The sequence below is a fragment of the Cibotium barometz genome, chromosome 1, assembly GCF_041138505.1.
Source record: "Cibotium barometz isolate CiBa-2024 chromosome 1, ASM4113850v1, whole genome shotgun sequence".
In the NCBI taxonomy this organism is placed as follows: domain Eukaryota; kingdom Viridiplantae; phylum Streptophyta; class Polypodiopsida; order Cyatheales; family Cibotiaceae; genus Cibotium; species Cibotium barometz.
Genome location: NC_141046.1, coordinates 69,532,448 through 69,547,237, shown reverse-complemented (window position 1 = coordinate 69,547,237; position 14,790 = coordinate 69,532,448). Strand labels below are relative to the sequence as shown.

Below are 14,790 nucleotides of genomic sequence, written 5' to 3'. Positions count from 1 at the left end.
ATTCACCCTCCTGGGTGTGGCTACTACCAGGAGGAGTTCAACTCGTTAGCGGTGTCCGATCGAGTCATGCAGGTTAGCCCCCTTGCATTGCGTACGGCGTAGGCCTTTGCGCGGTGACAACACAGCTTCGACCCTGCATCTGAACCTCTGGCTGGCATGTCGGGCTTCCCAGTGACAATTTGCTTCCTAGGACTTAGGAAGAAATGCCTTCCTCTTCTCCCGGTGATTCGTGGTGCCATCGGGAGAGTGATGGAATCCCCCCCCCCACAAATGCCTCGGCCCTCGCACGGGCAGCCGAGATTCCATCCCTCCGCGTCTGTGTTGCCTCACCGGATTCAGTGCCTCATCTTATATCTATTCCTTGCCTCCGGGGCGACCCCATCATGAAGCACGTGGAGTGTTCAGGCCTTCCAAGTCACTACTTCATTTGCAGGCAGATGGGACATCTAGCCAAAACTTGCCCTCGGCGTCAACCCCCCCCCCCCCCCCCTCCCGGTCCCCGTTCAGATCCTCACAAGGGGGCAGAGAGAGAGGCATGTTCTCAGACAGTGGAGCATCGAGTCCCAACCACGAACAACCCATCTGCTGGAGAGTGGCGCATGGTTGGCCCACGCCTGGGCCATCGGCGGAGCACTAGAGCCGAGCGCCATCGCCGCACGCGCCAGGCTGGCAGAGTACATGAGGATTTGGTTCTATAAGAGAACCGTTTTAAGCATTTATCAAAGAACCTACCCATTGGCGACAGAACCCCTCCAATCACAGAGTGGGCCCCTTTGGTCCCTCCGGTTTGGGGGCCGATTCCCTATTGAGATGCCCCCCCCCCCCCCCCCCCCCCTCCCTTTCCGCCTCTCTAGAGCACTCTTGTCGACCCCCAACAGCCCCCAACCCGGAGCGGAGGCAGCCGGCGAGCTCTGTTCGCCGCTTGATTCATCATTTTTTGGAGCTGGTTGAGATGACTATTGCCACCTCCCCAGTGAGGGCTCCCCTGCTAGAGTCCCTAGTAGGTGGGCCCCCAGGATCTTGGGGCAGCCTGTGGATTATAGTTTCTTCCGTGATTTCTTCCGATGGAAGGACATATATGTTTGAGGAGACAGTAGCCCCTATTCGGATATGTGTGGTTTTTCACCACTCTAGACCCTCTACGCCAGAGAATGGTGCGATGATCTTCTCTTTCCCTTTGAGTGCAACCCCGGGGACACAGTGGGACTCAAAGTCGGTGGTTGCCGCCATCCAGGGACAGGCAGTTGAGCTCTCCCATCATCTTCACGATCTTCGCATCATCGATGTACTCACCCATCTATGGCCATTGGCTAGGATAGAGCTTGGAGGCTTAGGCAACAGAGACTAGGACTTGGGAGATGGTGGCCTCCAGCTTGGAGGTGCTGCTTTTTGTGTTCATGCATACTTCTGACGCAATACCTCTTCCCCCTTCTTACAGGTACCTCCATCGTGATTGATGGAGTCCGGAGTATGCATACTCTTGCACTTGGACAGAGTGGCGTCACATGGAGGACAGGATCCACATCCACTTGGCCTGCCTTCGTCCCAAGGCGGATTATGATTATTCCCTGTCTAAACCCTTGCCCAAGACTCTTCGAGTGGAGGGCAGTTCGGCTAGTTCCGCCTCACACAGAGATTGATTTGCGGATAGTCTCATGGAACATATAGGGTTAAGGGGAGCCTCGGTGTTTTCAGAGACCTGGCATCCTTAGAGGAGAGCTTCAGAGAGCCACAATTGGGGGACCTATCGACATTCTTTTCCTCCAGGAGCATCACCTTTTGAGGGGCGCACCTCCCGATGTGGGAAGATTTTACCAGGCAAGAGTCACACTTTCTGGTCTCCATCCTTCGGCCCTTCAGGGACACAGGGAGGAGTTTTGTATTTTTGTCAGTGTGAGCAGCTTTTGCCAGCAGTGATACGCTCAGGAGTCATAGTTCCCGGGGCGAGCACAGTGGGTTACCATTTTGATTGGAGAGGAAAGTGTTGGCTTCCTCAATGTTTATACACTGAACGCCATTGCAAGTAGAGCCCTCTTTTGGAGCACAGTCCGGCAAGCCCTTCCCTAGGCCTGACTATTGGTGCATGGGTGGTGACTTCAGCATGATAGAGGCAATAGAGGACAGACTAGGAGGAGGCACGATCACAGTCTCGGGAGCAAAGTACTCTGCCTGGGAGGAGATGATACTGGTACATAGGGGGCAGGACCCTTGGCATCATCCAAAGTTTGGGCACAGCCCTAGGAGCCTTAGCTTCTCGCGATCGCATAGGAGGAGCACCGGCCCCATCCCAATCTATTTGGCATTGATTGTGCCCCATCCATCCTCTTTCAAGGAGCACTTCTTCGTGCATAGTTCCTGTAGGCATAACATAGAACTTCCCATCTAAGGGATTATTTCCAATGTAGAACATAGCAATGCACAATCCTACGCATGAGCTTTTGAATGTGTCTACTCCTTCAACTCTCGCATTTGTGGGTGTCAACAACGCTTGTTGCAGTGCACACCAAGTTGCGTGGAACATTAAGTTATGGTTAGCACCCATGTCGACTAGTGCGAGCTTGTGTTCTAGGCCAGTCTTTGTGGTCATGCCTAGCCAAAGTCTGGTGGGCTTCACCTCCCAGTCCTTCTCTTCTGAGTCAACGACTTAGGCCACAGTTAGGCCATGTTAACAGAATTGTTGCAACTCTTCTAGGACACGTTACATTGATGCAACACTCAACATATATATGGAAGCTATTTCCTTGTCATCTACTCTGGCATATCTTGTGCATATTCTCATTGCGAGGATGTCTATGGTTGCAAGAATGTGCATCTAATTTTCAGAGTCTTCCGACTTTGGAAGCGAGGCAAACTCAAAGCTGTCAGATTCCTCATCCAACGTTTTATGACAAGTTTGACACATGTTTAGCTGGTTATGGAGTCTTTGACGAAAGGTCCACCACTCATAGGATGAGTTTTTCATGTTCGTAAATTTACTATAAAGGTTTCATTCCTTTTATGAACGTAGATGTGGTCTGTGTCCCAATCATGGACCATTCAGGTCTCTCTCATGAAGGGTCTGCCTAGGATGGCACTCATAGGAATTAGGATGCTGTGAAAAGTTCATCACAACACGATGCTCATCGATGAATGGACGGCTATGAGCACGAATCGAACATGCTTAGCAGGCTTTTACCAATTCTTGGGCTACTTCGAGCCTGCTTTTTTCTTCAATAGGATTGGGATACTCTGCCAACTTCTTAGGATTGCTAGGGTCTCAAGTTCTTCCAGGTCTGTAGCGGGCTGGGATTCAAATCTTCCTTTGAAGAGGATGAAGAGATATTGGAAACTGTGTCCTCACCTAATCCCTCTTGAACTGTCATTCGGTCTTTCCCTTGTCCTATCTTCTTGGTTCTTCATCTTCTCGTTTTAGAGGCAACTCTAGCATGTTTTGAAACGTCGTCGGTTGGTAGGACTCGGGCCGGCTTTCGTGCCCTTTGAGTACCGGAATCTAAAGCCTACCCGACTTCATGAATGACGCCTCTCCTCCTATTCTGTATTCTAGTCACGACGTTGAGAGAAACTGTTTGTAGCAGCCCATCCCTGACGCTTAACAAATTAAGGCTCGTACTTGGTTTGTGCTCTTGGGCTGGACCTGGATTGGATGCTCTGCTATCCGATGAGGTCCCTTGCAATGGTAGCATTGTAGTGGCATACGGGATCGTAAGGTATTGGTGTCCCTCCCCCTATTCGAGTGCACTGTGGCTATATATACAGGGTAGACACTATCGCCATCTTGAACGTCGTGCCTTAGGATTTGACCTAGGGGACTTCTGGCCTCTAGTGGTTCTAGGTAGTTAGTGTCTCCCTCTATTCCTTCTAGGTATTTTTGTTAGGGTCAATTGGTTCATGGGGGTGACTCTGGAAATGAGTGGTTGTCGTGGCAATACTGAAGGCAGCAAGGGTAGTTCCGGAACTCTTAGAATTCCCCTTTGAGGCACATACTGCGTGAGGTGCGTTGGCAAGCAAGGGTCTCGCTAGTGGAGCCGACAAAGCCAGATGTTGGGTGGAGTTGATGCGACTAGCGCCTGCTACCTTTGACGCCGACTCTTGTAGCAATGACCAATATCATGGTTTCACATCCTCATGGAGTACACAGACCAGAATCCTCCCTGTCTCGGTGTTAGCTGGGGGAATTTCGTGCTGGTGTGGTTGGCGCAACATTTTGAACACCAGACCAACTAACATATGGGATACAAATGCAGTTGGCCTAAGTTATCTTTTTGTGCGCCAATCTTCCACTGCTCAGTCATTTGTTGCATGATGCAGCTGCTTGGTCTTCTATGCATAGTAACATGGGACGGGGAACGGGGACGGGGAACGGGGGACGGCATGGGACGCCATACAAAATATGCAATTTTAAGTAAGCACTCATTCAAGAAACTTAACAATACTAAAACAAAGTCACTTTACACTTCCAAAGCATCAATATTAAGTCATACTAGCAAAAAAAATGGGTGTTACAAAAAAGGAGATCGGGCACCCAGGACCCAGTTGCCAAAGGCTAAAGCAAAAGACAAGGGCAAAGACCTAGGCCCTAACCACGTAAGTGGCATACAAAAAAGAGACTATCACTAGAGGAGTACATATGTCAAAAAGCCTCAAGGGGCATGTGAAGTGCTAGCCTCACGATCATGGGTCCCTACAATGCCTGCATGCTCCATAGAGATGTCCTCCACTTGCTCCTCCAACTCCTCATCATCTTGAGACATCTCCCACTCGGTAAATGCATCAGCCTTTGCAGTTGCACTCTTGCAAAGCATTCACAAGTTTGCACTCACAAAGACTAGATCATTTGCCCGTTCCACCCCAAGACAGTTCCTCTTCTTTGATGCAATGTGACTGTATGAGCTCCAAAGTTGCTCTAGGCAAGAGGAACTCACTGCTTGGCTGAGAATGCGGATGGCTAGATGTTGAAGCTCAGGTCCATCCAAACCAAAATCTTCCCACCACAAAGCAGCCCCAACTTTGAAGCGATCATCTTGTGCATCCATGTCTCCATAAGAGACTTGAAAGCTCCTATACCTGGACAACTGGTCACGGATCTTCCGCCTAACATTTGGGTTAGGCACAAGTTGAGTCAAGACAAGTCTCCATAGCTTGCTCACCTCTGTGTCACTTTCTTGCTCTTTATCCTAAAACTCAAGGTCCACCACATAGGCTGCTGCATGCAAAGGAGCGGAGGAGGAGTTCCACCTACGCACACATAGGGCACGGATCTCCTCGTACCTGTCCTCATTTGGCTCCAAATCCCTGAGCTTCTCTATCATGCTGTCCGTAGCCTCATATACCTTGCCGATGCATGGCTTCATACCATCCACAAGCCTCATCAAGTGGACAATAGGTTGAACCATAGCATCAATGCACTTCACTTTTTCCCAAAAATCAGGGCTCTCTGCTTTTTCCTTGCATAGAGCTCCTATCTCAGTGGAAGCCAATGGTGAAGAAGTGAACTCGTCACTATGAACAACTGTCTCAATGCACCACTACACTCTTTCAGTCGGTGGAGCATCAAGAAGTTGTAGGCAAACCTCGTATCTGAGTATTTGAGGAGCTGACGGCTAGATTTTTTGGAGAATTCATGGCGTAGGAACTGATGGTTTGTGACAAATGTCACTATTTGGCTGCCCACTTGGATGATAGGCCGGATCCATGGCAAGTCCCCAATATCCTTCAAGAGATTATTTAAGCAATGTGCCATGCAAAATGACACGGTGATGTTGGGGTACATGCTCTCAATGATCGCTCCGGCTGCCCTGTTTGAAGCCTCCCCATCAGCAACAAAGCCCACAACTAGGTCTGGGCCAATGATCTCTATGCCACTAGCCCACTCTGCTGCTAGCACATCAGCACTCTTCTTGGTCCCAAAAGCATCATGTGAGGCAATGAAGTACATCTCACCGCGGGAATATGCGACAAGGCCATGGATGGACCTCTTCGCGTATCACTCCATCCATCGGCTATCAGGGACACTCCATTCCTTGCCCATTGTCGCTTCGTGTTTTCTGTTGCTTGCTTCACAAGCCTCTTCTCCTTCTCTAGCAATGTGGTGCGCAAGGACTCCGATGATAGGGGCGTATAGTTTGGACCATACTCCCCTATCTTCTTCACCATGACCTTGAATAGTCCGATCTATCCACAAAAAATGAATAATTTAATACCCGATCAACTTCAAAGTTCAAAGTTCAAGTAACTTGTAAGAGGAACATTGTAAAATGATAGATCTTAAGCTAGACATCTTCATTCTTGATTACCTGGCAACATGGAAAGCAATGTGGTCATGAAAGAAGAAGCGGACTATGGCCGTATCCACCTCTTCCTTCTTCTTGGGGTCCCAACTACCCTCAAGAGTACTTTTTCGGCGTGAGTGTGTGGATGCGGTCGGCATGGAGAAGGATGGTGTTGGGGCCCGTTCTTGTGGGGCGGGTGATGCGCCCACAGGTGCCGATGAAGTGGATGCTGCACATGGGGATGCCGAACCTTGGGATGGCCTCACTAGTGTTGCGGGATCCACGGGCACATGCAGCACTCTCCTCCTTGAAAGCAAGGCCTCATGTGCAGCAACACGTTCAAGAAGCCTCCTTCTCGTCTCCGGTGTGACTTGATCACAAAATCGGACCTCATGACCGAGCTCATGCAAGAGGTGAGCTCTCACTTTATCCGCCCCACCCGTTCGCCTATATGGACATAGCTTGCAGGACCATGGGCGAGAGCCTCCTCCACTTCCGTGATGATCGGAGTTGACCTCTTCCCACCAAGACCAACCTTCGGTCCTCCTTTCTCTATTCGTATTGGCGCCGCCGGAACGAGGTGCGGGGGATGGTCGCGATGAAGATGCCATGGAGGCAAGACTCAAGTGCCAAGGAGGCTTGAGCAATGGAGGTGAGTGTAGGAGAGAGATGTAGGAGAGGCTAAAGCAAGAGGAGGTGAGACCGTGAGTGTAGGAGAGAGATGTAGGTGAGGATTGAGCAATGGAGGTGAGTGTAGGAGACAGATGTAGGAGAGGCTTGCCAATGGAGAGGCTAGAGCAAGAGGTGAGTGTAGGAGAGCAACAAGACAACAAGTGACAACTTGAAATTACAACTTACCCAATGCCACTTGAGCCTTGAGGCTTGAGGCTTGAGGAGAGCTAGAGCCTTGCCGGGTTTGCCCAATGCCCACTTGAGTCTTGAGCCTTGGAAGTTGAGGAGTGTTGAGCCAATGAACTTCCCACTTAAGCCTTGAAAGTTGAGGAGCCTTGAGCCTTGAGGCTTGAGCTTGAGCCTTGCTTGAGCCTTGAGGAGTGTTGCAAGTGCCAAGAGGCAAGAGCTAAGAGGCTAGAGCAAGTGCCAAGGAGGCCCGAGCTGAGTCTTGAAGACTTGAAGACTTGAAAGTTAAAGTTCCTATAGCATGTGTCAATGGGGACTCTTCTTATAGCCATGGGCCAAGTGGGGAGGGCTGCTCAATGGCACGGCGCCCAACGGCTACAGGGCTCCCAATGGTTACAAGGCGCAACGATAGACTGGTCAACGCTGCACAACGGTCAGCTGACCGTCCCATCCCGTCCCGTCCCACACGAATCACCATCTCGCCGTCCCCTTGTTACAGTGTGGGCTCACACGTCCCCTGGCCGTCCCCTGTCCGTTTTCGTTCCCACACGTTATGGGACGGCGTTCCCCCGTCCCAGGGGTCCGTCCCCCACGTCCCCTGTGACTATGCTTCTATGGCTAGTGTGGCCTGTAGCACTTTCCCTTTGCTACCGACCTTTGAAGGTACTATGCCAAAGGATGCTTCGGAAGGGGTTCCTTCAGGGAGATTCCTTCAAGAAGTTCTCATGAAGTTATCATCAAAGTCTATGGCACTTCTACAACATGACTCAAAGCTTTTATACTTTGGCGTTGTGCAAGGTTGAATCGAAGATTCCTTCCAAGAATCTCCCTGTTAACTGTTCATCACACAATTTGTCATTGTCCGAGCACCGAGAGTGAAGATATCTCACTCTATTGATGTAGTCTCTGATTGATTCTTTCTCTTGCTTTTTGACATGGTAAAGTTGATCCACTCGGTTCCATCGGGTTCCCCGGTAGGAGTACCCAATTGTGAAAGCAATCTTTAAGGTGTCAAAGTCAACCTGACTTGCCTTTCCTATGGTAAGGCCTAAGGCACTTACCCATACAAGGTCATCAAGTCGACCACAAGTGTCGCACATCAGATCAAACACTTCCAAGTGCGCAGTGGGGTCTCCAGTCCCATTGAACTTGGGCATCAATTTTGCAATTTGCATAGATTTGATAGTATTTTGGTCCTCTTGCCAGCCAGTGGTGGTGTTACTGCTAGCCCCGTTGCTACCCCCTTCCTACTTGGGTTGCTATCCTCAAGATATCTTCAGTGGTTAGAGCAGAGGATAGTCGTGTAAACAGAGGTTGAGTCAGTGGTTGTGGGTGATAGTACGGGTATGGGTAGGTCATTGGAGATATGGTATGCATTGGGTGTTGCCGAGCATCTGAGGCAAGTTGGGATATTGTGGAGGATAGCCGTGCGAGGCTAGTTAATATTATGGCGTGTATGCTCCTCCTAGGGTAAGGTCTAGTCCGGAGCATGCTGCTCCGTGCCGCAAGGTTCCCATAGTTATGTAGTCAGCAGCTTTAATTGACTCTTCAATCCTGGTGTGGCATGAGTGGTAACTGGTTGTTGTGGCCTCTGTAATCATGTTGAACCTAAATCTCCTTGCATTGCTTGTATCGGGGTCTGATGCTAAGAAGCTAGAAGGAATGTTGGGTCTCCAGGCTGTTCCAAACACTCCAAGGTTCGTGTTCTCACAGCTAGCCAAGCCAAAAGCTGCAAATGTAACCGTTGTCTTAGAGACCATTCCGGTTGTGGTTCTAGGAAGAATTACTCCTTCCTCTATAGGTCTGGTTCTTCTCATTCCTAGGCTAGACTGGTTAGGATCCATATCGGAAGTGGATGCCTCCGTGCTTGGTCTTTCTAGTGGGTGGTCTCTCTTGCTGGACAGTTTGATGAGTCTTAGACTACCACTCCTCGGTTGGACCGCCTATGATAATGTTTCTAATGACGTTTACAAAACTCCTTTGAGTAGTTGTAGGGGAGTCAAGATCTCAAACTTCTTAGTCCATGCATGTCTATATGAAGAATTGGATTCCCAGGAACAGCCCTCACTCAAGCTGGAGTCCTCATTATCACTTAGGCAGTTGCAATGACCACCCACCATAGGGGGCAAGGGTGCACAAGGTGGCTCATTCGACCATCGACGGCAAACAAAACTTTGCCCAGGTGGGATTTTTTTTTTTGGGGGGGGGGGGAGGGGGGAGGGGGGGGTGTGTGTGTGTGTGTTATTCTTACACTCTTTGTAACTTGGTTGAACACAATGCTAATCAATACACTTAAATACACTAAGATTTGGTGGACACTTGCTCAAATACAAGAAGTAAATTGCTGAATTGACAAGAGACACACAATGAGCCGGAACGGCTGACCCCTCCCTCAAATAAAGTATATTGATCTTGGGAGAATCAAGTACATAGTGTCATGGGCATTTCTGACCAGATTTCCATACCAATGCATATGAATACAGTATTGCAAACAAGTGGTTGTCGATGTAGACTCGCAATCCACACTACCCTCTCAAGTGCCCATGTTCCTACCATCTGCTCTCTATTGTTTCACCAACATTTGCTTCCATATTTAAGTATTAAGGCTTACCAATTGAAAGTAGAGTCGATGACAACGGAAGTGTTCACGATGGAAGTCCTTGGAGTGAAGAGATCTTCGATTTGTCGCATTTCTTCGCGACAAAAGTCTTCAAGAGGATGAAGGGAACCTTGGGAAAGCTTCCCCTATGGTTCAACTTTAGAAAAGAGGGCTGAAATCAGAGTTTTTATCAAAAAGACCAGAAATTACAGCAATAAAGAGAGCTGTTTTGCTGAATTTCAGTCGTTGGGAGTGTGTAGGAGAAAGTGCAGAAAATGCAGCCCCAATGCCCATCTCTAGAGAGAGGAGGAAGAGTGAGGTGGTGAGTTGTCCAGTGTAGGTGGCAGGCAGGTGCTTTGTGGAGCAAGCTAGAGTGGACACACGGCTGGTTACTCCCTTTGTACAAAGGGGATAAGGTCTGGGCAGTGGACATTGGGTTATGTCCACCTCGGGACATCAGTGTGTGTGAACACCGGGGCTGGTCATAATTTATAAGTGAGTTTTGGTCGCCCAAAACTTAATGAAGTGTGTACACACTCACTTATAAATTAGTGCTAACTCCTAAGGTTAGGTTTATGACCAATACTTACCACCTGTCACATGCCACATAACCATGTCAGCAGACAGTTTCACACGCACGGTTCGCGGGCGGACGTCCCCTTACCTAGAACTACACATTGGTCAAACAAGCATGAAAACAGCATGCAATTTCAATTGCAAGCAAGCACATAAAGATGCTATGCAATGCAACATTGGTATGGACAATCCCCGTTCATTAGACTATACCAAAATAGACGTGCTCCAGGCAAGTACACGAGGTACCAGACCCAATGGAACACCAATCCACCAAGCATTTCTGGGCATGTACACGGAGGCACAAGTCCCAACGGAAGGCCAAGTCCACAGTATCACATGAGTGGCATCAATCCCCGGCATATACAACTGCCATGGACACTAGTCCAATGTACATACATCATAAGAAAAAGCACGGGTGGGCCAATTGGGTGGCCAAATGGTGACACTCTTTGTGGGGCTGGCAGGAGAGTTAAGGGCAAAGGGAGGATGATGAGGCTGCTCCCACACACGGGCTCTATGAGCAGCTGGCCGTTTTGCCGTTTTGGGGGGGTCATCTGCAGGGGATTGCACCGGCCACCTACCATCGGCCACACAAGGAGCATGAGTGCACAAGATGGCTCATTTTGACAGCAAACAAAACACTGCCCATGTTGGCCATCCTATGCAAAAGGTGAAATATCATCTAGTTGAGAAATGGAGAGATGCTGAGGGAGGTTTTCCAGGGAGGAGATGAGCACCAGAATTGTCACAACTCCCACAGGCCAGGTTAATCTTGCCGCCCCAGTCCAGGAAGTATCAAGCACTTGACCAAGAGGGTGCCGGATCACCGGGAGAAGCAAATGATTCCCCTTGGGCTGCCCTGGGAAGCAGACTGCAACAGGGAGGCTGTCAACAGGTCTGTGCCGTGCAAAACCAAGCAGAGTATGCATGGCTTTGTGTATTGTGATGGACTTTGCTGCAAGACTCTCCATTAGGGCGGCCGAGTCAAATTCAACCTTGGCGTAGCTGTTTTCTAGGAATTGGATGTTGGTGATATATCCGTGCTTGCCAACAAGAGCAGCTTGCAGAAGGTCGTAATTCTTCCCTTGTGCAGGTCTGCTGCCAACAATTTGCAAACCAATGTGGTGGATTCCATGAGGCCACCGAGGTAGAAAAGGGCTAGAGGTATGCTTCAAAAAAGGATAGTTGAGGGCAGCCTCAGTCAGGAAAGGTGGAGTGGCTGCCATACAGTCTTCTGAAACATTGGGAAAATTGGGTAGAAAATCAGGGACAGCAAGAACGAGCCGGTGGGGTGTGGCAAGAGTGAGTAAGAGGGAAGGGAAGTTTTGTTGGGTGGGGGGGGGGGGGTGGGGGGCGGGGAACGTCTCGCAGGTGAACTACAAGAAACAGCCCCACGCAGAGCCTGATATGTACATTCCTCCTAAGAGGTAGAATGATGTGCTCTTTTTTATTCTATACCTCTGTAAAAGTATCTGTATAATGTAACTATTGTATGTACTTAGAAAAACAGCAAGAAGTCCAAATAAGCACAAGATACTATTTTATATCCAAGTTCACAATTTAAAACCTCAGAAAAATGGCATCATGCAGCCATCATACAGTAAATATGACTTCTTTACCTCCTCTGATGTTGCATAGGATCCATATTGTACTTCGCGACCGGAAAGGGCCTTCAAAGCTGCAATGAATGTTTGCAACTGCAGCATTTGACTTGTATTAGAAAGAAAACGAAAGACTGTCATTCAAAAAATCACAAAGGTATCGCATCCTAGGGCAATCCTTTTACACAGCCCATCACAAGAATAAAATCCCTCATTGATGTACATTGCTCTGATCAATCATCACCTCTTAGCACAACATCATTATCAAGTCAAGAGTACAGTAAAGAAGATGGTAAAAACAAACAACTGTTAATCAGACCATGTTTCACATCAGATGATTATGCATTACCATCGAAATGAAGCAAGAAAGCCAAAAAGAGAGGGGAATCACTCACGACTGGACTGTATAAAAAAAAATACAAAACAGAACATACAAATGTACAGGGGTAATCCTCCATTACAAAAGAAAATGAGCCTTGCATTCTTGTACTCTTTTGGGGTCTTATCTCTTAAGTCATGGCATTGGAGTCTTCTCTGCTTGAAAAACTTAACGTCACTATATACAATAACTGCAAGTTCGTGATGAGTCATGTCAACAGTTTGACCCCTTGTTTTCTGATACAAGGTCAAGATTGTCCAAACCACAGTGCATGTGCATTAAAACATGTTGCCGGACATGATTTGCACGTGTGAACTAGTTTTCAAGTGTGGAAATCACTTAATATTTATTGCCTGTGAATGTTCACAAGGCCAGGGATACCCTGGAACCCGTGTGTATTCACATTACCCTATTTGAGCCCTAATAGGTGTTTCTTATGGGTTTTGTAGATGGTAAAATTACCCTAGACCCAATTTTTCATATTATGAGGTTTCATGGCTAACATGTGGTTGTAGGTACACACCTCATTAAAATCAGGACAGACAATCCATAAAATAGAGGATATGCATTAATAAAGGGTCCTAACTTAATTCTAAGTAAGCATCGCTGGAGCTTCCCCCCGCCGTTGCACACCCCCCCCACCCCCCGGGGCCCCTGCGGTGGCCCCCTCGCCTTTGCCTCTTTTCCGCCTCCACCTCCCCCTCCCACTTTCCCCCTCCTTCGTGCTGCTGTCCCTCCTTTGCTCCTCTTTATCCGCATCAGCGTCCGCCTTGCCTCCCTCGCCTAAACCCCCACTTTGTTGCTTTCTCCTCCTCGCTGCCTGTTATCCCTCCTCCTCCCTGCCTGTAATCCGACACCCCCCCCCACCCCCCCCGGGGCCCTCTCTACCATTTCGTTTGCTCTCCCCCGCCTTCCGCTCCCCCGTCGTCTCTCTTTCCTTCCTCTTGTAGCCTCTCCTCCGTCGCCTGCAGGCAGTTCTCTCAGCTCTAGCGTTCTTTTTTCTTCGGCAAGTCTCGGCTTCATTCTGGTCTTCACCCTCAGGACGACTCCATGGCAGACGCTCCATCATCCCCAACCGAGGCTGCCGTTACTTGCTTCTCTTTTTCGGAAATGGATCTCCAGCTTCTCGCCACGACTGTTGCATCATTGGAGGCATCCACTCTAGTATGCAAGATTGTCAGTAGCCGCCCAGCACGGGGACAGCTCACCGATCTTTTGCAGGCCAGCCTCATCAGTGGGGACATTCATCCTCTGAGACATGGCTACTATCAGGTTGAGTTTGACTCGCCAACAGCATCGGACGGAGTTATGCAACTGAGCCCCGTTGCACTACGTACGGCCCAGGCCTTCTTTGCATGGTGACGGCGTGGCTTCGACCCTGCATCTGATCCACTTGCTGGCGTGTCCGGCTTCCTAGTGACAGTTTGCTTCCCAAGCCTTAGGAAGGAATACCTCCCTCTTCTCCCGGTGATCGCTGGTGCCATCGGGAGAGTGATGGAATCCCCCCCCCCCCAAATGCTGCCTCCGCTCTCGCACGGGCAACCGGGATTCCATCCCTTTGCATCTATGTAGCCTCACCGGATTCTGTGCCTCATGCTATATCAATTCCATTCCTGTAGGGCAAACCTATCCTTCAACAAGTGGAGTATTCAGGCCTTCCAGGCCAATGCTTCATTTGTTGCAAATGGGATATCTAGCCCAAGCTTGCCCTCGACGTTAGTCCAGGAGACCGCCATCCATGGTTCCCCCCCCGCTTCCCAATCAGATCCTCACCACAGGGTAAAGAGAGAGATGTAGGTTCCCAGGTAGTGGGGCACCAAGTCGTGACTGTGGACGACCCAGCGACCAGAGAGTGGCCCACGCCCGGGCCGTCAGCCGACCACTAGAGCTGAGCTGAGCGCCGCCGTGCACTCCATGCTGACAAATTTCAAGAGGATTCGGTTCTGACAGAGAACCATTTCGAGCATTTATCAGAGCACCAACCCATAGGTGACGAGCCCCCTCTAGTCACAGAGCGGGCACCCCCCGGTTTGGCGGCCGATTCCCTGTCATGATACCTCCCCCGGCTCTCAATGCCCAACGAGGCTGGTAGACCCCACTAAGCCCCCGGCGAGCCTCTCCCAACAGCCTCCTTCTACTGTGGATCGCTCCCTCCGCACCCCTCGCCTGCCCCTCCCCACCCCCCCCCCTCCCCCCTGCCTACCACCCCGCCCCCTCCATCCTCGCCTCCGACTCTTCTGGTAACAGTTCCCTATGCCCTGTCCTCCTCATCAAGGCCCGCCCTCCCCCTTCCCTCTGCCTCTCCAGAGCATTCCCGTCGACCCCCAACAGCCCCCGACCCAGACCAGAGACTGTCGGCGAGTTCCGTTCGCCGTTTGGTTCACCGTTTTTGCTGAGTTGGTTGAGATGACCATTGCTGCTTCCCCAATGAGGGCTCTCCCGCCAGTTGGGCCTCCCAAGATCTTGGGGCGGCCTGTGGATTACAGTTTCTTCCAATGTCTTCCGGCA

General features: G+C 49.9%; 1 protein-coding gene across 2 annotated transcripts in view; it reads right to left on the bottom strand.

The window, feature by feature from the left end:
- Positions 1-14,790, bottom strand: part of LOC147642393 (uncharacterized) — a 153,144-nt gene that overhangs the window by 37,445 nt on the left and 100,909 nt on the right. For both annotated transcript variants that reach the window (XM_086805920.1, XM_086805928.1), the window contains exon 6: positions 11,922-11,999. In XM_086805920.1, the coding sequence (XP_086662046.1) occupies positions 11,922-11,999 (78 nt within the window). The remainder of the gene's footprint in view (positions 1-11,921; positions 12,000-14,790) is intronic.